The sequence below is a fragment of the Thunnus maccoyii genome, chromosome 1, assembly GCF_910596095.1.
Source record: "Thunnus maccoyii chromosome 1, fThuMac1.1, whole genome shotgun sequence".
Taxonomy (NCBI): domain Eukaryota; kingdom Metazoa; phylum Chordata; class Actinopteri; order Scombriformes; family Scombridae; genus Thunnus; species Thunnus maccoyii.
Genome location: NC_056533.1, coordinates 13,113,261 through 13,137,001, shown reverse-complemented (window position 1 = coordinate 13,137,001; position 23,741 = coordinate 13,113,261). Strand labels below are relative to the sequence as shown.

The 23,741-nt window shown below is 42.2% G+C and overlaps 1 protein-coding gene across 2 annotated transcripts in view; it reads right to left on the bottom strand.

Moving 5' to 3' along the window:
- cd276 (CD276 molecule) overlaps positions 1-23,741 on the bottom strand; it is a 66,398-nt gene that overhangs the window by 33,614 nt on the left and 9,043 nt on the right. For both annotated transcript variants that reach the window (XM_042408629.1, XM_042408637.1), the window contains exons 3-4: positions 12,712-13,062; positions 10,243-10,539 (exon numbers count right to left, since the gene is read on the bottom strand). In XM_042408629.1, coding sequence (XP_042264563.1) covers positions 10,243-10,539; positions 12,712-13,062 — 648 coding nt within the window. The remainder of the gene's footprint in view (positions 1-10,242; positions 10,540-12,711; positions 13,063-23,741) is intronic.

Here is a 23,741-nt window from a genome sequence, read left to right as displayed (position 1 = left end):
AACTATTCTAAAACCGTGGAGCATCAGTAGTATATACTGAAGAATGGCAGACAAAAAGGGACACATGCTGCTTTTGCAGAGCAGGATATCTGAGCAACTACAGTGGAAACTGCTTCTATGATCAAAAAGCTTGGGACAGAATCATTCCTATACAAATCCTGTTTAAACATTTTGCTTATAGTAATTAAGTTGTCCACCTACAGTGTTCATTTTGCGTCTTTTCATACATGACAATATATGGAAAAAAAATTCCATTTTTTTTTAAAACTACTTTAATTCTATTTTTTTTTTACTTTGCTCTCATGATACACGTATGATATGTAATTAGCAGCTGCGGCACAATTATCGCCTTGTGGTAACCCGTCTGCTTCTGGCTGGTTACTTGAGGCTGGTGCTGCATGCACACTGAAATCATGTTGGGATAAAAGAAAGTAATTTTCTCTCAATGAAAAATGTAGTCTCGCTGAAGATTATGACAAACTGCCAAAAACAAGCCAGCAACATGCAGCAGCAAAGCAATAAGCGTTTGAAATAGCTGTACTGTATTTTGAAACAGTCAATAAAATTCAGTAAATAACGAAGCTGCCCGTTTCATTACTTGAATATTCATGTTATAAATATTTAAATGTCAATTAGATGGCAATCTGCATGAGAAATAAAGAAAAAGAAAAAAAAAAGGTTATAATACTTATCCGCTTATAGTGATCAATTTGACCCAGACATATGTGATGACTATAGCAGTTTCCACTGTACTTTTGGGCTGTCCTTGAGCAAGGCATCAACCTCTAAAAGTCTTCCATGGAACTGCTCAGTGACTGGCAGAAGTAGACTCCGGTTGTTCCCAGGTGTGAGTGTGTGAACCAGGCCATTGCTATAAACAGCATGCATACTAGGCAAGAATTTTCTGGGTAAATAAAAGCAAAACTGACTCTTGCACTTGTGCCATGACTTTGAGACAGTGTCTTTCCAACAGAACTACGGGTGCCTGGAGATTAATAGTCACAAGATTTTAAACAGGTTGATGAGCTTCAGTTTTGAACAGACTATCATTGGTGCAGGGCTTGATAAGACTGTCATAAGCTGTTTGCAGAGATGTGGACCAGTCTATACCTGTATACTTAATAGTGTACAATTTCACTGTTGAAACTACTTTGAAACACTGTGAAAAAGCTTGTCCTTACATGCAGCTTAACAGCACACATACAGAGCGGGTGATCATTACAGTACTTCTCCTAGCAATTAGTTCATAACACTCTGTACTGTTCTTTTTTTAGTTATACAATAGACCTCTTTAGCCCCAATGCACCTAAATGAAAGGAAGACCTTGAAGCAAATCTAAAAATTTGTTTGTTCTCTTTTCCTCCCTCTTGGTATCATATTTTGATATCATTGTGATGCACACTACTGCCGTCTTTGCCCCTTGCTTCAAAATGTATGTTAAATAACAAGAAAATACTGGGAAAAACATTTTTAAGACATTCTTGTAGAATCAATGGCAGATTTACAATGTACAGGATTACAACTTGAATCCTATTTTACTCTGTAACCTTGACAGCTTCTTTCCCTGCTTTGGAGTACCGGCACTAATTCTTCTTGTGGTACACAATACAAAACAGGACACACTTACTTTCATCTCTGGATGTAAGTCATCATTCTGCTGAGGCAGCATATATTTCAAACCTATAACCAGTTACATCATTGCGCCCACAATGTCATCACATTATGTCACGTGGCGTTACCAAGATGCAGTGAAATATTGAAATCCAAGGACATCAGCTGTCAGCCTCCCTTGTGTGTCATTCAGCAGGTATATACACAGCCTGCAACAGCACACTCAATTTGTGGGATGCCGTATGAGATATATCACTGAACGTGAGAAACCCTTTTTAAGAGTGTAAAGCGCAGTACATAGTGCAAATAGTACATAGGCTTTGAGTTTTTTCCATTTCCATTTTACAGTACACGACAGGGTTTCTGACTAATCACAAAATAGCCATCTCAATGCTTAAATATTTAAAGTTTCACTGAATTTGGATGTTCAATGATATTTATGATGTGTTAAATCATATTAAGTGTATCAGAAAACCTGTTAAATTGGTTCAATTTTCATTCCCTTTCCAAAAATTAGCCTTCAGCTTGGTTGAACTGAATTTCTTGCTTCCAAAACACAGCCATGGCACTGTGAAACACTCTTAGCAGCGTCACCCTGTTTGGTTTGCTTAACTCCTAAAACAACCACATCAGGAAAAGGACCCAACATTACAAACGGCATCACTCTTCATCTGGTGGAGTAAGTGGCTGAAAGCATTGAGACAGATACATTATAGATATGACAGATTCTTGTGGTGTGGGTCACTGAGCTGTCTCTGCCGCTGACAGAGAGTTGCACTTACTAGTCTGCGGCAACACACACGAGGAGGGCAAGTGATGAAATTAAACACAGTTGACAATATTAATAAGGTAAGAGGAGCGAGTTTGTTTCTTCGTGGACAGTTTGTCTGTAATGAGCTGCAAGTTGTCAGGCTCTGGAGAGACAGGCGTGGCTACAAAGTCCGAGCCAGTGGGAAGATATTAATGCAACCTGAAGGGGATGTGAGTCATCGTGGGCCGCTGTCCATTCAAACTGGTATCATAAGGAGCACAACCGCAGCATGGCTTAATCACAGTCATTACTGTGATATTTGACACTGAGGTTGAAATAAAGAGCTCTGTAAAAGGTGCGTTTCTTATCACGCAGTGAGTCAGTGGGTGCTTATGTATTTTCAAGTCAAGCTGTCAGTACAGAGGGAGGTGAGGGAGTCGAGCACCATGCCTGCTTGAAACTCCTCTCCTCTGGGACACAGCCACACTCAGTCCATTCTTAACTTCCATTTCACACTTGGTAATCAATTACTGGTCTCTAGAGCTATCGAAGAAAAGGGCTACCTATCCCGAGAATAAGCTAAATCTCTCAACGCCTCCTAATTGAAAACACATTATATCGCTAGACAATGCTCTTTGTGTGTAGCCAGCCACTAATTTGGACTGTTTGCATGCACAGAACAAAGCAATTTACTGAGGTTGCAAGCATCCTTTGCAGGACAATAATTCATGGTGTTATCAGGTGCAGAGTTTAAACATCAAATAAACGGACTGAATAATTAAATAGCCAAACTTTGAAGGTGTGCCCAGCCGTTTATTGGTGGCCATTCTCCCAGTGACTCTGAAAAGCTGAAACTAATATGATTTCATATCATGAAGCCAAGACTGATGCCAGACCTCCCGAAACCAATCCCTCTTACAGGATTTAGCAGCAGCTGTGTGAAATGTACACTGCAGGGCCCCAACAGTCCCAATGATAGTCCTTGCTGTGAGTCCAAATCAAAATGAACCCGATCAATAACAAAAGAGGGCTTTTGTGTGTTTACTGCCATCATAAACACAGTCCCCTGAAAAGGGAAGCAAGGGAGGACAGCGAGAGACAGGTTTCCACCAGGCCGGGGACAGGCATAAAGATGTCAGACTGCTGTTTGTGGGAAGGTGGCACGGGGGAAGATCACACTTGATATGATGGTCTTGGCCAAAGATGGACTCTGTTTTTGATCACTTGCATGATGACACGCAGAGGAGGGAAAAAAACTGAAGGTGTATGCATGGAGACATTGTCGATACATGTGCACATGAATATATGTTGCATGTGCACAAACAGAGACTGATCACCTTCCTGACTGATGACAAATTCCAAATGTAAACACAAAAAAACTCACTGTCCAGGAAGAAATACTTTAGCTTTTAATTCTGGCAAAGAAAACCATTTTGACATCTGACCAGTGCAAAAAGCTTTTAACGCTAAAAAGTCAAGATGGCAGAGAGGGAGACAAGAATAAAGAGAAAATAAATCCCTGCACAAAAGAGAGGAGCTCATTTTATCTTTCCGATTGTACCATTCTAAAAGAGCACAGCGCAGACCAGAAACTGCCCACAACTGAATCCAACTCAACAATCCCTCAGAGCCGCTAACAGTAAGACTGGGAGCATGACAAATAACATTGCCTGGGCCATAATACAGAGATAAAATTTCCCATACTGAAGGCCCAGAAGAGGACAGTCAAACATCTTATAGCAGTGACAGCGGCAAGTGGCCTGAGTTAATAATCCTGATAGGAATTAATGTGCTTACAATGGTGCCATTGCTGCCTACCTGAATTTATTTGAGATTGCCTACATTACTTCATCTGTCTATTGTGTTGTTTTCCCTGGCTGGCTTCCTGATAAGACAGAGCACGCATTCAGCAAGCGAAAGAAGGCCTGTTTGTGCACTGGACACTAATTAATACAGTGCTCCATTGGGAAAGTTGCCTGCTTGCTGCTCTACTGACAACAGATTCATTTATACTGCTGTTTTCTGCTTCTCCGAAGGCTCTGTTAATTGCATTTAAATTAGTCCTTGTTCAGTAAAGAACAAGGACCAGCACAGAGGTTTGTTATAGATGCTGGAAGCAAAAACATGATTTTGAAAAGCATATTACCCCAAAGTTGATTGACAGAGCTTTTGATAGAAGATCCTACCAGAAAAAGGCGAAACCATGCTTGAAAAATATATCATGAATAATTGCAATTACTGCAATTTCACCACAACAGTTACTAATGACAGAACCTTTGAACCAGTAGATCACTACATCTTTCTGTTTGGCCCTTTGGCTGTTCTAGCACGGCAATGCTTTTACCCCAATTTAAGACTCACATTTTTTCAAACTGCCACACAATATTTTCAGAGATTCTGGGGGGAAAAAAATATAAATAAAAAATATATATGTATATATAATATATATATGTATATGACTATTCAGAGAAAACACTGTGAAGGACTTCTCAGAAACAACAGAGGACCTGGGCTTTATGGCTTGAGGAAGCGTGGCAGGTAGCTATTCAGATGGCAACATGATGTCAGGACTAAGCCCTGGAAGACATAATAACATAGTCAGGAAAAAGGGGAAGAAGGAAGCTGGTACACATTGCTAAGTGTAATGAATAGCTGAATGCATTCACACAGAATATCTACCATTAGCACATGCGTTGGACTCCATCTCCACGATAAAGGTCAATGTTTATATAGCAATTAAAGATGTTTTTTAACCTTGTTTTATCCAGTGAAGGTTGGTTTAGCATACACTTGCTTCACAATCATACAGTAACAAACATTCTCCTTGGGGAAACGTGCCCCACAAAAACAAATGTTACACATGGAGTACAATAAGACTGTTTAGAAATACAGAAGTCGAAGGAACCTGGAAGGGATCTGACAGAAAAGGAAATGTGAATTCTTGCACAAGGATGATCATGAAGTTGATGGAGTTGGGAAATCCTCTAGAGACTCTGGACTCTAGTAGAGTCTGTGGATTAATATTAGCATCAAAGCCAGGCTGGGTGAGGGTCCATGACAATTAAAAAAAAAAAACATTTAATGAACGAGGACACGCAATGTTTGGTCATGCACAGCATCTAATGCCAGGCCCAGCCAATATCGTCCACATGTGCCACCTATCGGCAAGAAAAAAACACACTGACAGCAGATTAGACTTGTAAACATGTCAATGTCAGCATCTTTAGGCAACCAAAGTAAAAAAGATTTCATTTTTGATATGTGTGACACCTATAGACAGTGTGTGTGCGACAATGTGTAACAATCAACATTTGTGTAAATTATAATGGAAAAATATTGGACAAGGAACCTATTTTTTGGCAATTAACACTTACTGCCAGTGTACATCAGGTACGATACATCGTGTTCTGTCTCCATCCCAGCTGCCATTGTAGCTGGTGTGGCTCTTTTTCCTATCTTTAGGCATCTGTTCTATTTTTCCCTAACCAGTTAGCATTCTGCAGCGTGAAATTCACTTGTGAATGTATATCCTGCCAATATTTATTGACAGTTGACTTAAAATTAATGCTTAATGTTTTTTTTAATTTAAGCACCAGGACTGTTAATAATAATTTAATTGTTTCAGGCACTTCCCTGTAGCCTACTGATAAGACGCATGCTACATAACATCCGCAGTTGCCCATATCTTTCTCCCCTCATTTCCCATCATCTCTCCTCTGCTGCTATTTAATATAGACAAAAAATGTAAATACCTAAATAAATTTAAATATTTTATTTATACTTTAAAGCATAATTCTGTTATTGCTATGCATTTAATCCAAGTATTTTGTTTTTTCTTGCTGACAAAATCACCAAAGTGGCAACAGTTTGACAGCGCTGCCACAAAAATATTTCCCTTCGATTTTCTAATATCTTTATCCACTATGCCTTTAGAGTTTGCCAAGAAACTAGAGCAGAGGAAAACCACACTAACATACGGAAAGCATGTCAATGCCACCCAGACAGACTAGGCAGTAAATGTGAGATCCTCTTACTGTGAAGCAACAGTGCTAACCACTGAGCCACTGTGATGCCCAGTTAAAGCCAGAGAATGCCAGCTAGATAGTAGAATTCAGCAGAAAGTCTTCTGCACCACGTGGGGTGATCTCCCTCCCCGTCAGCAAGTCCATCTCCTGCCTGTCAGGCCGTGGTGCCACAACTCTGAGCTCAGCAAACGTTTTCGTCTCCATCTTGCTTTCTGTCATCCACTTCTCACCCCTCCTAACCCTGTCTCCCTCTCTCCATCTCCCTGCCTCATCTCTCTATCTCCTTCCTTTCCCCACTCTATCTATCTCCATCTGCACACTGCTCACTGTAAATGCTGTGCCAGCATAGTGATGCCGGGGAAATGGCGCCATCCTCATTGAGAGAGCTGGCAGACGGAGTGGGGGTGGTGCTGGAGGGGGTGTTCAGTGACAGGCCCTGAAACCCAGCCATCACACAAGACACTGCAGAAATCACACAGCTCCAGAAGATACATCGCCAAAGCTTCACATTCAGAAAAGGATCAGTAAAAAAATGATAGAATATACACTCTTGATCACCGAAAACTCCGAAAACATTATTCTTTTTTGAGGAGAACAAAGTGATCAGAATAGGCTGGGAGTGTGAGACAGTGCAAGCCGTCAAGACAGGAGGAGGAGGTGGAGGAGAAGGAGGAGGAGGGAGGGGTGGTACACAAGCATTCTGGCTAGGCAAGCAGACAAACCACGGTTCATTTGAGGACTGAAGCTGCTCCTTTCCATCATTCGACTGTTCATTAATACCAGCTGTTCCTATGGGTCTCCCTGCAACTAAGCCTTGCTGCACTCTGCAAAATCTATCAATATCCCAGCAACACAAATACTGCCTATTTCAGATCTTGGCTTAAAAACTGACCAGCACTCCACAGGGCGTGTTTACAAAAATAACTGTCTCTGAGATGCTCAATAATAGTGTGCATGTGGCGTGTGCATATGTTGTTGACAGTCAGGATGTTACTGGTGAGGTAGTTAAATTGGTGGTCACTATAAAAGGGGTAAGATTAACACGGATGACTTCACACAGATTCTCAAAGTGTAGCTCATGCCAGCCCACATAGCGCTCCACTCAGTGTGGGTAAAGGGTTCATTTTCTCAAAATTAACCTTGTCAAACTCCTGTTCTGCCTGGGGGCGGTTTGTATTACTATTGTAATTTTTCAATCAGAGATTGGGGAGAGTGTGAAATTTTAACATGCTTGTTCACTCTCTACCTCGCCCTCCATCTCTCTCTCTTTCTTACTCTCCCATTTCTTACTGTTTTTTTTTTTCTCTCATAGTGCATTTAAAATTTTAAGCAGATTTCACCCATTCTTATAAAAGGATTCTCCACTGCCCGAGTGCAGTGTGCGGTGTGCTGTGTTTGTGAGTGTATACAGCAAAGCAGTGTGCTCGCTATATCAACTCGAGCCCTGCACAATCCACACTCTGCTACTCTAGCAGAAGAGTTCTACTAGGTCAAAATTAATTACAGAAGCTGTTAAGCACACACCAGCTGTTGTAAACAAATGCAAATACATTTTCATTTCAAACAAGCCCCCGTTGTATCGTGGCACACAAAATACTGTAAATCTTCTGTGTGTTTACTAACAACTTGGGCCATCATCAAGCTGTGCTGGAGCTCCTACTGAGAAATTACTCTTACTCATGTACATCCAGTTGCTGAAAATCAAGATCACCACTGTTTTAATTAAGGGTTTTCCCCAAGTTCATTTGTGGATTTGCTCCTTTTGCTGCTCTCAATTTTAAAAGCTTTACTACATCACATTTCAATAATTCCATTGCTCTTGGGCCAGACCTCTCTTTTTTAAGTCTGTTTTGCTCTTGGGCATTTTCTTTGAGAGAGTCTGTTCAGACTGATTCTTTTATTTTAGGGAACAGGAGACCATGACACTCTGGCTACAGGATATTACATTCAAAGCTTATAAAACAGCTCTAATATTGTATTCATTCATCCATCCACTGTCCACCTCCTGGTCTGCCATGTTTAAATGTCAACACTTGAACTATCCGGGAACCAAACATGGGTACCGGTTGCCATAAGCTTGTGTGCTGTTTTAGTAAACTGCAGTTAAAATGTATGGTTTTAAACTCTGTGGCACTCGTGAAATGAAAAGGAAAAGCTGGAAACATCATTATGGTGGTTGAGAAAACAGCCTCACCACAAGGTCCACTTAGTAGCTTTTCTGGAGCTTTCAATCATATCACATGAACAACACTGTTTCCAAGGTAAAGAGTGAACTTTGAACCTCAGCTTTTACGCCAAGATGGACAAGAAGTCCTTCAAGTGTTTCAAAAAAAGGAAATTTGAACATCTGCAATTCTGAGGCAACAAATGAAATTATAACAATAAAATTATAACAATAAAGATTAAAGCAGATGAAAACTATTAAATGGACGTTGAGGTGAGACTGTTTTTTAAACTGATGTCAGGAGTTAACTTTGAACCTGAGTCACTGTAGATGTTTTGCATCAACTCGCCTCCACTAAAAAATGCATGACCATCTAAATTACCAACCCAGATGACTTTATCAACGTGTTTTCAAAAAGAGTCTGATGAGACAAAAACTGCCATGAAAGGTAATAAAATGTTCATATGTATTTCAACCAAGCCTCATGAATCCAGCAAAGGAAGAAGGGTAATAGACTATTTTACCTTACTGCCATATTTCATTCTCACCATGTGTTTAATACCTTTCCACTCCCCCAGTGGTCCCTCTGACTGGTTATCAGTAATGTTTTGAAAAAGGCCAACCAAACTGTTAGAAAGGCCACCCTCCCTCAGCCGTCCAGCAAGGCTGCCTTGCCAATCGGCCATCCTGTTTCCAGACAGCACAGTCATTTCCCAGCCCAGTGGAGCAGCACTCTCTGACCTCTGCCTCGACCTCCGCCTCAACAGCCCGAGCTTCAGCACCAGCTCCAGCCCAGAGAGCAGGCTCGGGCCACCTCTACTTATTTATGAGCCATTTCACACGGTGCTGCTCCCATTGGAGACCCAGCCTTGGCCCACCTTACACGGCACTCTCGTTGCACTTAACACAGAAGTACACCAGCAAGGCCAGGGGGGTGTGGGCGGAGGATGGTGGCGGTGGGTGGGTTTGGGATACCGTTAGACCTATAACATAGGTACTCTCCCACCTGAGCTCAAGATTATATCAAACAATTAGAGCATAGCAAACATATAAATCCACTTCCTGGTTAACAAACATTTCCTGCAAACAGCTGCTAGAAAACCAATCACTCCATCTTGCACAATTGTTTATTACTGTATTGCCCTGAAATATGTGATGAATAGCTATTTGATTCTCCTCAGAAAAATAATCTCCTACTGATCTAATTTAACGATACACAAGAATGGATTGGGGTTATGCTTATTGGACCATAATTGGACATTTCATTATTTCTCATTCATTTCTTTGGAGCTGAACTGTTACCTTTATCAGGAAACAAAGGAACTCAGACAGACAAAGGAAAAAAAACTTGACAGCATAAAATTAGACCGACGGATTGATTTATGGAAGCATACAAGACTTTAATAAGAAACTCAGCGTATGCATGGCTGAAAACAAGATTAGTCTGAGCTGGTAACATTTAAACACTACAGGAAGCTGGTGAATATTAGCTTGTTTATTTTGCACCAGAATGGTTTACTATCATAGCGGACTAAAGAAACCAGATGATGTTCACATTTAAGAAGCTGGAACAAACAAAAAATGACTGAAGAGGTAGTTGCCAATTACTTTTCTGTCGAGACTTATCGATTAATCAACTAATCGTTGCAGCTCTACTATTTATAGACAAAGAGAGAAAGACCCACACCCACCTGTGATTGTGACAAAGGCGTAGCCCTCATCGCCCAGTAGTGGGTTGATCAGTTGGCAGCTGTAGGTACTATTGGGCTCCAGCACCACTGTCAACACGCTTGTCATAGTAAACAGCCCTTCCTCGTTGGCTACCACTGAAGTAGTGATATTGTCCGTCAGGTTGCGCCCGCCCCCATCCTGCCATATCACGCCAGCCTCTGGATAGCCCCCATAGGCCACACAAGTCAAAGCCACCTCATCACCTGGCCGCAGGTTGGATTCAGGCTCCAGAGTCACTACAGGCTTGGAGTAGGGGGCTGTGAAAAAGGAGGAGGAGAAACAAGAGGACAGGTGGAGTGAGGATTCAGAGAGGGAGAGAGGAGAAAAAGAGGTATGGGGTGGCGGGTGAGGATGAGAGTGCAGGAGACACATACTGAATTTAGTTAGATTCTCTGCAGTGAGAGTCACCCTGGGATAGTGTTTGACATGATTCCTATTAAATTCTTAATTATATTTAGGGAGCTTAGCATAACACAGTGCTTAAGATCCCACAGACACAGACAGCATCTGTGGCACTTCCTGATGCTGCATCCCTACACTCTAACACTGCTCTCTCTAGAGAGCCAAAGCACTGAGCCACTCCCAGAAAGGAAATATGGTGCAAGCCGTGAAGCAGAGGTGGGCAGGCCTGAGAGAAATTGGCAGGCTCGGAGATTTGGGACGACTCAGCCTATGGCACGAAAAAGAGCGTAAAGGGGTGGAGGTGAGGGTTGAATCGTCAGCCTCTTCTGAAATCACGGATCTCCAATCCCTTGAGCTAAAACACGAGTACAAAGGTGGCGGAGAACGAGGCTGCTGTATTCCCAGAGCCAATCATTGCACAGCAAACAATGGGGTGGAGCTGAGGGCGAGATGAAATAAGTTTGTCTGAGCTGCTTTTTGAAAAGTGGACTCTCAACACAAAGACAGATTTAACGTGGTGGTACACACTAACTTTCCCAGCTGTCCTCTGACTGACAGGCAGATTTCCAGAGAGGGCTCCTTTCATTTTCTTCCAGCACAGCATGAAGGAAGTCTACAATGCTAACTGTAAATGCTGGCTAAAAATAGAACATCTATAAATCTAATGCATAAAATGGAACCAATTTGTCACTGTTGGAGACACTGTTTTCCCTCTCACCAGGCTGTTATTCATTAACACCGCCTAATGCACATCCATCCTGGGAGAATACAGGAACAATCTCACAACAGATATAGAAATGTGAGAAGGAAGCAAAGGCACACAGTATCATTATAAATAAATAAAAGGCTCTCAGCTGTGAAGGTGGGCGATGTAGTCACACAAGGAGGGAAGATGTTAGTGATGGCTGACTGACCGTAACAACAGCTAATAATCAAAGTCAGCAGATATTGACCATGACAGAGACCACAATCAGTGCTTATTGACCAAACACACTGCTAAGCAGCCCTGAGGAAACTGTTTATCACCTGTTTATGTCTTGTGAGAAGAAATTATCCTAAATCTCCTTCTACATAAGTGCACAATACATTTTTATTGCATACTATTAGAGTATATGAGTGTATAAGCGTTGAGGTCAAATCACTTTCAGCTCAATCAGTTTGAAGTGTAAAGTGAAAAATACACATATAATTATCTTTCATCATGTTAACATGATAAACCTGGGGGGGCACTCCACTGATTTTGCACATTATATAAGCTTGGACTTGGTGAAAACAAATTACAGAAAGCCTGTGTTACAAACTGGGGGCATGGAGTTTGAAAGATGTGAGCATTTACCAGGCAGGCGAAGTCTAACAAAAGATGCAATTACAGTAGGTTGCATTATGGGAAATGTGGGACCCAGCATTTTTGGAGCTTGGCCTACACTAGGGACTATAAACTCAGGATACCTCTGCCCTGGCTGCTTAAATTTTGAGCATTATTTTCTGTTATTTGTCTCTTGCAAATTCCCCAACTTTATGAAACTACAATACTAATTTGTCGGAGTGCCCCTTTCATATAAAAAGTATTAAACCTGAAGGAATTCATTTGGGCTGAAACTAATGATTTAATTTAAGTATCAATTAATTTCCAGATTATCTAATTTGTTATTCAATTTAAAGTTAAATCTATAAAATGTCAGAATTTTTCTGAGTTGTGCTATGGGGAATTTTGAGCCTATGGTTGTGTTCCTTATGATATTTTTGCTTGATAATGATTATGAAAGTGAGAACTGATTATCAATGAGCATTAAAGTAAATTGTGGTGTTTGTTATTTAGTGGGAACCATAGAGATAAACAGTGTAACATAGGGAGAAGCAAGGGAACAGATATAATGTATGTAAGGTCATTTGCAGCCCCCATTCCATTAGGGCAATGTGGGTTTTTTTTTTATGTATGTGAGTATCTAATTTGTGCATGCCATTGGTTTTGGCCATGTGCATAGTCATCTGTTTGTTTTTACATGTGTCATGCAAGCCTGACTCACCGGCCACCTGCAAATACAAAGCAGCACTGCCGTAGTCCTGCACTCTGACAAAGCAGGTATAGCTGCCTTCGTCAGCCACTACCACCCTGCTCAGCAGGAGTGAAGCATTGCCCAGGCCCAGCTGGGTGGGGAACAGGCTGGTACGGTTGACGAAGCGCTCAGCCTGGTCCGCCAGCTGGTCGTGTCCCGCGCCGTACCCGTGCACACTGCGTTTGGTGTCTGTCAGCTGCCAGAAGACGCTCAGATCGGACAGGTTGAAGGGGTTGGCGTGGCTGAAGGAGCAGTTGAGCATGGCATCCCTGCCGTGCAGCGCCACCACTGGCTGCTCAGGGACGTACACGTTCATCACAGCTACAAGAGAGGAGGAGGAACATAGGAGTGGTGTCAATAAAAAAAAAATCTTTGAACTGAAACAACTAGTAATTGTCTTTTTATCTACTGAGAGAGGGGAGTGTTTTGCTCTATGTTAGAGGACGTTGGGTGAGCTGTCAAGTCAATCAAAGAAAAATGTATTAAATACACTCATGATCTTAACTCTGCAGATTTCACTGTGTCAATCTTACATGCCAAACATCACCCATTTGTCGCCTAAGCACTCTAAAATAGACAATGAACAGTATTAGTAAATACTATTTGACCCAGGTCTAGTGTAAACATACAGTATTCACTGAATCACAGCATTAATGTGTGCTGTGTTCAAATGTGACAGACTGAAAAAAATCAATGCAGTATTTTGAAATATATGCTGTGACTGCTTCTGAAACATCCAGTTTGTTTGTGCAGCATGATAGCACGGGAGATGGGATGAAGGCGAGGGAAGAAGAGGAGGGATCTTGAGGGAAGCATTAGGACTTTGTGTTCCTATAGGCTTTGCCTCCTGGCGACGGCTCAGTGCACTGAAACTTAACAATGGAAGCAAAAACATCTGTATGGTTTTAGTAAAATCATTAGTTAAATTTAAAAAAATCTGGGGGGGGGGGATAACTGCAGCAAAACTCTTGAGTGTGTGTTTTTGTAGGAATAACAGTGAAAGTGACATTACCAAACGCTTCTTCTCAAAGGCTGCCGATTTGTCGGCGTATCTGTGTGTATGCCCGTGTGTGCGTGCACAGTATTATGTGTACTTTTAGTCTAGACTAGGCCAAGAGCAAAGAGTATACTGCATAATCATTCTGGATTAGTAGCCATCTCAGGCAGTCCAGAGTACATCCATAGTATTCTCAAGAGTCAGCATTCTCCATTGATCCCTGTCTGCTCTTATACAACTCGGAGACACTCATCAGCATCACAGGAGAGAAAAAGCCCAGTCGGCCCCTGGAGCAATACGCTCCTCTTTATGCACAGCCTCTCTAATTGTTATAATCACGGTGGCATTTTAGCCTCCTCACCCCTTTTTGAGCTCTATCTATCGCACAGTCAACGTCAATGTTGAATCACTTTGGTATTAAGGAGATTTGACTGCTGCAGAGGTGCAATAATTACTTTCCCTATTAACAACAAACAAGTCTTTCATCTGAGAGGGTTCATATTTAGATGAGTATTGCTAAGTCAAGGCAGACCTATTTTCAATCACACTCTGCCAATCCCAGCAAGGTAGCCTTTTCACATCATACCCCCACCAACCTACACGTCTGTAGGAACAGTGCCACCTACTGCCTAACCTAACAAGTGCAGAGCAATGGGAAAGAAAAAATGCACAGATTTCTGCTCAAATAGGCCCCATACTGTATTTATGGTTTCTTGACCTGGGCGTGACCTGAGATGATGTGGGGAATTTTAGGGGCTAGGCTTGTGCGTATTTCTTAGATTGTTCAAAATATAGCCTATTTTAAATATAAATCATTTAATAATTATGATAATTATTCATGATTGTAGTTTGAGCAATATTTTAGATAAATACAGAAACGGGAAACATCATCAAAATCATCAAAATTGGAAAACAAAAGTGTCCAATTTCTTTGAGAATGCACACACAGCAAGGTGCGGACCAATGTGGGGTCACAGGACCCCAAGACTTTATATGAGAAAGCTAGAAACAGCCTCAGACTCCACCATGACGCAGGTGAAATAGCTGAAAATGCTTGGTGAATAAAGCATGGAGAACAGTGGTGCAACATGTTTTAATTTTGATGGACTTGCTATCATATTCTACCATGCAGGTTGATAGGTTGGCATTTTTTAATTCTGAATTCAAATGTTGATGTATGCAGTTCTGACCTGGAACAAATCTATGCCAACCCCCATGGGGAAAAATGGCAGAGTTTTTTTTTCCTTTACTGTGATTACAGAAGCTCTTCTGGTGCTGTGGGGGTTTTCTATTGTCCCATACTGTGCCCACATTCACTCAGCAGGGCTACGGCATGGCAAACAATACAGAAGAGTTATCAGGGCAAAGCATGGCAGGAGCAGGCAGCATTGTGCCATCATCAATAGGGATAACCGAGCAGATTTCTGGAGTATGTATTTTTGCTGTCTTTGGAGGTGGCCCAACCTTTGTTGTAATGAATGGGTCGGTGGTGTGTTTTTTTTGTAGGAGTGGAGGGTCAGTGACAGCCCTCTCTGAGACGTGCATGTTGAAGAAGGAGGAGAGAGAGCAATTAAATCACTCCCCGAGCAGCCTGGGATGACTCAAACCACTGAGTTCATACAGGAAGGGGGATGGGAAGAGAGAAACGGAGAGAAAGACAGGCCGGTGACTAGCTCACACTTAAAGATAATATCTGGAAACAAGCCAAGGAAGAGGCTGTGGTGGAGCCTCACTCACTAATCCCTCAACACGGACCAAAGCCATGTCAGAGAGGAGAGAGAGATAGAAACTCCCCTTTCTCATTCTACACCTCTGCCTCGCTCCTCCTCTTTTGCTTGCTGCTTTTTTAAACCGGTGACCCATCGCTCGCTCAAAGGCCCTGGGAGGATACAGGGCCTACACAGGGACCTTGTGTAGAGACACAGACCTGTACTTGGAAAGAGAACACAAGGGGAGCATTTTGCATTGCGTCGAGGGGAGGGTATTGGACAGGAGAGGAGAGGAGGGCAAGCGAGGCCGGCTGACGTCATGGAAACCGCACATCTGATGTCCTATTCGTCAGAGGTGAAATACCACGAGCCAAAGTGTATCACTCATGGATGTATTAAGAATATGTATCCCTGCGTGCGCACTTGGCTGTTTTTGATCTGCTGTTTACAGTAACATGTTCTGTATGGTAGCCGACTGTTTGATCATATCTCCTTAGGTCTGCTGTAGACATGAAAAAACATTGCAGCCTCCAAAGAGACATGTGCAAGTAGCAGAGGTTAAATATAATAACACAAATGGTCTTTGGTGAGGGGGCTGGGCCGTACCTTGCGCCAGGCCCTCTGTGTCTTCTCAGAGGGTAAGTGAGGATCCTGCTTCTCTTTTTTCCCTCTCGATAAAGAGATGCTCAGAAGCCATAGAGGGCAGGCTGGGAGACGTCAGGCTGTGGGGATTTACACACTACACTTTGTATTTATGGGCCTCAACTCTGTTTGAGTGCCTGCGAGACAGAGACGGGCACTTTCACAGCCGACATGAAATAAACTCATTAGAGCCTTCGCGAGAGCTGGCAACGGCCCCGCTTAGCAGCGAGGCACAGGGCTGGCTAGAAAAGGCTGCAAGTGATCTTCACACTGCTCTTCACTCCACTTTCAAGACTACCCACCACCTTGTCACTATCAACACCCCCTTCCAGCGTGCTTTCCTCAGGTGTGCAAGGCATGGGAGCTGCTGGTGTTGCTTCAAACCAGTGTTATTCATATAGCGAGCTGATGCTAGCTAGTCACACAAGGTGAGCATGGAGGCTGAGTGAAATTGAGAGACAGCGTGGGGTGCAAGCAGACAGTAAACAGGAGGATCACAGCTTTTATAGGGAGGGTGCTTGCAGGGTGACGAGCGAGGCTGTTGGTAAATAAAATCCAGACATTCTCACATTCCCCTGGCAGATACAGACATGTGAGGGCTGCATGCACTCCCAAATACATCATGTGCACAATAATAATAACTGGAGTGGGATTATTAACCTTCACCAGTCCCTCTATATATTGACCCATCCATTGATCTATTTGTGTAAATAGTCATTAACTCGACTCATGTTTATCTGTACACCTTAATAAATAAAATAAGTCATGCCTGTGCAGGTTTTACAATAAAGTAATCTCAAATGTAACCTATTTTGAACATATGATTTGACAAACTATGGTGCATTTTGAGGAGAGAAGACATCACTGACTATTTAAAAAGCACAATTATGAAACAGTAACTTATTATAGGCCCTTTTCACAGCAGATAATTTGACAAGCCATAGCAGGAAAAACATTGTTGTAATTAATAACATTTTAAAAATTACTGCATTTCCTTTTAAATGTGCCAGTTCCAGGATATTGTGGACTTGCTTACTGGGACACTTGGATGGAACCAGCCATTAATGTTATTAGTCACAGCGAAGTGGATAGTTCAAGGTCTGAAAAGTGAAGCCAATGTGGAAGTGCCCTAAACCTGCATTCTCTCTAATGGCCATTAGGGGGCGACTCCACTGGCTCCAAAGAGAAGTCAGATTGTATGGAGGTCTATGAGAAAATGACCCTACTTCTCTATTGATTTATTACCTCAGTAAACATTTTCCTAATGGGTTTACGGTCTCAATCGCTGGTTTCAAGTCTTCTTCAACACAACATGATGTTTATTTTGTAAATTATGCACGGTATGCTTTAGGGCGTGGCTACATTATGATTGACAAGTTGTTACTACAGCGACAATGTTGGTTATGTAACGTGACCATGGCGTAACCCCAGATTCACAGGGTATCGGTGTAGCCTCGGCCGTCATTATTTCAGTGTGTTTGCAGTTCATGAAAGTTAATTGTAACATTTTGTTGGCCTAAAAAAGTCTTGTTCAGCAATTGATTACACTAAAAGACCCTCCGAGGAGTCAGATGTTCAGTTTTTCCAGTAAGTACATCTTGGTTTTAAGCCTGTTTTTCACTAGTGAAAATTAGCATTAGCATTAACATTATCACAGTTAACCACAGACTGTAAATGCACCTTGCTAACCAAGCTAGCAGCTAGCAGCTAGCGTTAGGGTCAGTTCCAGCCTCATCATCACTTCTGGCTCCAAAAATCCAAGATGGCGACAGTCAAAATGGTAAACTCGAGGCTTTAAAATGGGAGTCCACAAATCAATGGGTGACGTCATGGTGGCTACATCCATTATTTTTCCACAGTCTATGGTCACACTCGTGCTTTTCCTGTTATGACACATCAAACTGTCTGCCATGAAATACAGAACACAGAAGCAAATATCTAGCTAAAATTTTAATATACAGGTCAGGTCTCAATGATATGGATGCAGGATATATGTCTAAATGTGAATGTTTTGTCAGTAAGACTTGAAACAAAAACCAAGTGTGTGATGTTAACTATTAACCCTAATCACTCACAAATGTGCACCACATAAAGCCTGTGCAGAACGCTTCATCCTATTTACCTATTTTACACTGATTTTTTTTGTTCTGGTTTTTTTTTGTTTTTACTCCTTATCCTGCAGCCCCAAGAGTGAGTCAACAAATGGCTGACGTAGGAATGTGCAAGCACACACTGTTTCAGACAAACACACACGTGTACACACAGTTAGGGATGATTATTGAGAAAGTGGCAAATTAGGTACTGGTTATCTGGTACATATCCTATCTATCCTGTTCATAGTGTAGCGAAAACACAGAAACAGACCAATTCCAATAGACAATTTAACTAAGAAAAAATGAATAACAAGCAAGGGTCATTTATCTATCTGTCTAACTTTAGTCATGAAGTATTTATGAAACTGAGATGGAAATTGTGTATTTACCCTGGTTTTGGCAAAAATATGGCTGTTTATTTCAGAATATAGGAAGCACACAGAGGGACAGCTGAGAGGTGGATTATGCTAAGAGTTTGTATGGTCATTATATTGCTTTTCTCCAATGAGAACACTGGACACAATTGTAATCCATTAACTGACATAAAGTCATGCTGACCACAGCTGCTATACTCCACGAAGGACAACACTACAATTTATTTACAGCCACATTTTAAGCTTACAAATGGGTGAGAACTGAAATTAAACCATCTTATTTCAATCGTGAGAACTTAAGAAAAAGTGTGAAATAGCAAGGCTATGTCTTTCTCAGGGTCTGTAATCACTCTTTCGATCATCCTTCATTTTCATCCATAAACACGAGCCCAGCCTGAGTCTCAACATTCTCCAGTGCTGGTGAGTTGTATGAAACCGTTGATCTCTATCAGCCTGTTCTTTCCGGGGGAAAAAATACTCCATATATCAAAACCGAATCATTCTGATGCCAAAACATGATCAGTTCTCTATGAATGCGAGTCAGATTCTCAAAATGATGGTATTTCATTTCTGTTGTCATTTATTGACATTAACAATAAGAGAGGGATGGTGTAGAAGCAGTGACAAGTGATGAATACACATGTATTACAATGGATAGTTACCTTACTCTTCCACCACAATGTTTAAATGCAGTGGAATACCTAACGGATAAAGTACAAGTATCAGTAAGTCACTATAAGTAAGTCAGTGGTATTGGTATCAACAAAATCCAAACTATATCCAGCCTTACACATATATTCATACTACCCCACCCACACACCCACACACAATTTCAAGCAGAAACAGACACCCAAAGGCCAGAGAACACTTTGATATTCCACACCTGTATGACTCCTGACAGCTCCACAGCAACACACTGTCTGAGGAATTGGACACAAGGTACTCTGACACTACAATGGAGATGCTGTTACAAAGCTGCTCTAGAGCACAGAGGTTCCCCTCAGCATGACCAGCAACAGGCATATACACAAATACACACATGTACACAGTACTCACATGTACATGGTGCTATACAAGTACCTGGGCCTCTGTGCTGTGTCTTATACACACACACACACACACACACACACCATAGGCAAGCAGACAAAACTTCATTGTTCAAGTTCGTGATTTTTACAGCTATCTACAAAGATTCTTTTCACAATTTCTTGACTTCAGATGAGGCACATATGTTAAAGGCATACTATGCAGTATTTTCCTAAAAAAAACAAAACAAAAAAATGTATCGTCAAAAATAATCCTTCTCAATCATCACTTATGACCCACTAGAGGTGTATGAAGGTGTATTTATCTGCAGAGACTCTGCCCTCTGCCTGTGTTTTCTTATTATTATGCTGTATTCGGGATACTTCTGGGCGTCAACCTTTGGGCAGTGGGTGTGTAGCCCCAAGCCAATAACAGCATGCAGGGTGTGAGATCAGGACTCAAAGTGTAGTGACCAGGTTATATCGCTGTCTCTCTTTTCTCTCTTATCTGTTTCATGGATGTATAAAGAGAACAGATTTGACTGCTTGACCGAGGGCGGGGCTGAGCAACACACACGCAGAGCAGAGAGGCCACAGCGGAGAGGATGAAGCTCTGCATTGACACAAAATACGGCAATGCAGCACCTTCCCGCAGAGTTGTGCGGAGGTGTGGGCATGTTTATTTGTGCTTTAGAACGCAACTGCCATGAAACAATCAGAAAATAATGTTTTATTTATCTGATTCACAGCTTTGTTCTCTCTACCGCCACTCTTTCTCTCTCTCTCTCGCTCGTGCTCTCAGCTCGCCCTGGTGTCGTTGAGCCAGGGAGGAGGGGCCAACTTTGAATACCGAGTTTACAAACACCAACAGACAAATCCTGTATAGTATGCCTTTAAAAAATGTCCCCCATGCATGCATAAACACAATTGACATGTGATTCAATACCAAGGCCTTCCAGCTCAATGAGCAATGCAACTTCACTCCAGCTTGCCTCGGTTCAATACCATTCACCACACACACACATATTAGGGCCTCGCAGTCTCACCTTCATAAAGATAATAATGGTGACTGTTCAATAACAGACAGCAAGCAGAGCTATTTACACAATCAGTGGAGCCATTCGTTAAACACAGTAAGTACACATGTTTAAAGGGTATGTGTGAAGCCCCGCTGCAACAAATTACATGGGAGGAAACATTAATATGAGTTCATACATAAGGAAAATCAAGCGCCAGCACTGGAGGGCAAATTGAAGGGGTAATATTGACACAGCAAAGTAAACAGGTGCAATACTAACAGACTGCAATGACAGTAGGCTTTAGTCAGGCAAGAAAGAAAGCTGGAAAAATATGCTTTTACAATACTGCCCCCCTCTGTTGATGCATGTAACTGCAGCTTAACACATTTTCATTCTGGACATTTTGCACCACCTGAACATCAAAGGATTGTGCTCAAAGGATCTGTGAGCCCTTTCATACCGATTATTCTTATGATATAACCAATCCCTGCGAAAGTCTGAAGGGAAAGCTAGCTTTTCATTTCAGGCAGTCAGGAGCAGATGTAGACGTCCACAATATTCCCATTTGAAAAAATTAGCATCTGGAAAACATTACGGGAGAAATGGGAGTATGTGCATAGTGAGCATGATTTGTTTCGAAATTAGAGATCGGAAAGGGGTGTGTATCTTGAACAGCAGTTTTCAAATGGCCTCTCGGTGAAAGAGGTGCAATATGGATGAGATTAAGTGAGATTTAAAGCCTTCTGCAGTGCAAAGGGGTCACTTTCAACATTAAGCTCTAAACATAATCTCTTCCTTTCCTATTTTTGCTCCAGGAAGTCATCATGGAGTGTGAGTGCCCTCACTCAGGCAGAGATACAGGTGATGGCAGATAGGGAAGACAAGGACTCTTGACTTGCTTATTTTCAGCAGCGTCATAAATCAAGATGAGACTCACTATTGTACTATTTTCCTTTTTTTCTATCTCTTTCTTGCTCTCTATCTCCGCTTCTGTTGCTTCCTCCACAGATGTATGCCATCTCATATCCCGTCAATAACCTGTTAATGGGCTGCGGCAGTCAGATAATAGTGATGACTGTCACTACAGTGGGCAGATAAGGGCAAGCCTCTGGCTTACTAGCCTGAGAGACAGAGCCTTTGATGAGCAGGAGGTTGGGGATGGTAAGCGGAGGAGAGGGGTTGCAGACAGTGGCCCAATGTAGCAGCAGGGTCATGGGGTCAGATCTGAGTTGAGTGCAGCTAATTTCTAATGATGGTTATTGAAGTGTACTAGGGCCACCGTTACAGAGGTGATGAGAAAGATGAAGACGTGAATAGGGTTTTTTTCTGATCCCATTGACGAGGCAGGTGTTTTACAGCTGCTGCCTTATGATATTTTTAGCTTTTTCACAGGTTCATACCATTTGCTAATTCACCGTTTCATGCACCAGGAGTGATAAGAGGTTAAGTAAGGGTCAGTTTGTGACCAGCTGTGTATCATCTGGATGACAGCGCCACCGTGCCTGACATCACTACACCAATGTCACCGAAGCACCACCCTGGAGGTAGGTGTCTCCCTGTGTCAGCTGCTGGTTGCCTCCTCAGCAGGTCAGTAGTTGTGATACTTTCCAAGCACAGATCAGGATCCATTCAACCAATTCATCACAGCCCACCAGACACAGCAGACCCACATATGGCTCCAGGCCCCTCTTCCCCTCCAGTAGCCTACTGCGATCTCAGCATATTATATGAATCAATTTTTTAACGATCCCACAAGGCAGCATTTTTAGGACTTGTTGAAATAATCATGAGGTCCTTGTTGGGTAATGCACTCTGTTTCAATGAGCGCACTGTGAGAAAGGAAGAGCTGGGGAAGACAGAGACAAGCCAACAGAGACTGGTCATTATGTATGCATTGCGGCGCAACCAATCTTTGTTGAGCCTGTCCTCGATTGTTTTTAAAAGGATACTTCACTGGACGCAATCAAATTAGCAAGAACATCACTGATACAGGGTAATAACCCTAAATTGAATTTCTGCACAGGCTAAAGTGTCCCCTCTCTGCAGAATCAATTGCTGTGAAGAGAAAAGGAGGACAGGAAGAGGGCATTCATAGTTATCAGACCTTTAAAAAGTACACCAGAGATGCAGGTATGAGCAGGCTATTTTCACGCTCCAGGGCCCTGCCATAAAGTGTGCCTGCCGACTACTACGCTAGATGCAATCTATCCAATTATGCTAATTAATCTGAATTACCTTACAGCTCCCATCACCGAAAGTGAAATTAGGTCAGCTTTCCATTTTTGCATTTGCATGAATAGAATTCTCTTTCATTGTTTGGGTGCTAAGAGCTGCACACAGTGAGCTCTGGCATCATAGTGGCTGTGCTAACTGAACAGAGAGTATGACAACAACAAGCAATTAGCTAGACAGCCTCCTGTTAGCTCTGTCACTGGCTGACACTGCTGTGTGCTGTGCTGGAGTGAGCCAAGGATGTTACTGTACTTAGCTACTGTTGTGGCTTGGTCATTACTGTACATATACATTGACAATTTGTGCATTTTGCTGACACTTACAACCATAATGGGCTATAATGAGAGCAATAAAAATAAATGTAAGTTATTATAAGCTGCTAGTAGGGTCAAGGGTCAAAGCCAGAGCGGGTTGGTGTAGCAAATTTTCCCCACTGCTTCTGCTTCTTCAATAGTGTATTTAAGCTAAAAAAAACAAAACAAAAAACAACTCCTAACAGACAAGCCTCTTCACAATTGCAGTGACAAAACAGCTGTGCAGTTCTTATGAGTAACATCAGGGAGAGGTTTCACAGAGAATGATCCATCATCTGATTCCTGAGTCAGGAGACAGCTGGGAGCTACAGAGACAATGTTACTGCATCGGGATGACAGCATTGTCATGTGCCGCCCTTGTGTTTTTCTTCCACAAAATAGTGTTCTCACGACAGGAAGTGTGTTGGCAGAAACCAGAAAATGTGATCGTGTCTACTGATATGGGCACTTACTGGAGTTATCCAGCAGTGACACGGCTGAATACGAGGAAGATTACAGCCAGTGATCCCAGTGAGGGACCTGGAGACCTTGGGAACTATCGACAGAGAAATGCACACAAATACACACACACAGCTGCTCATATAATTACACCTGT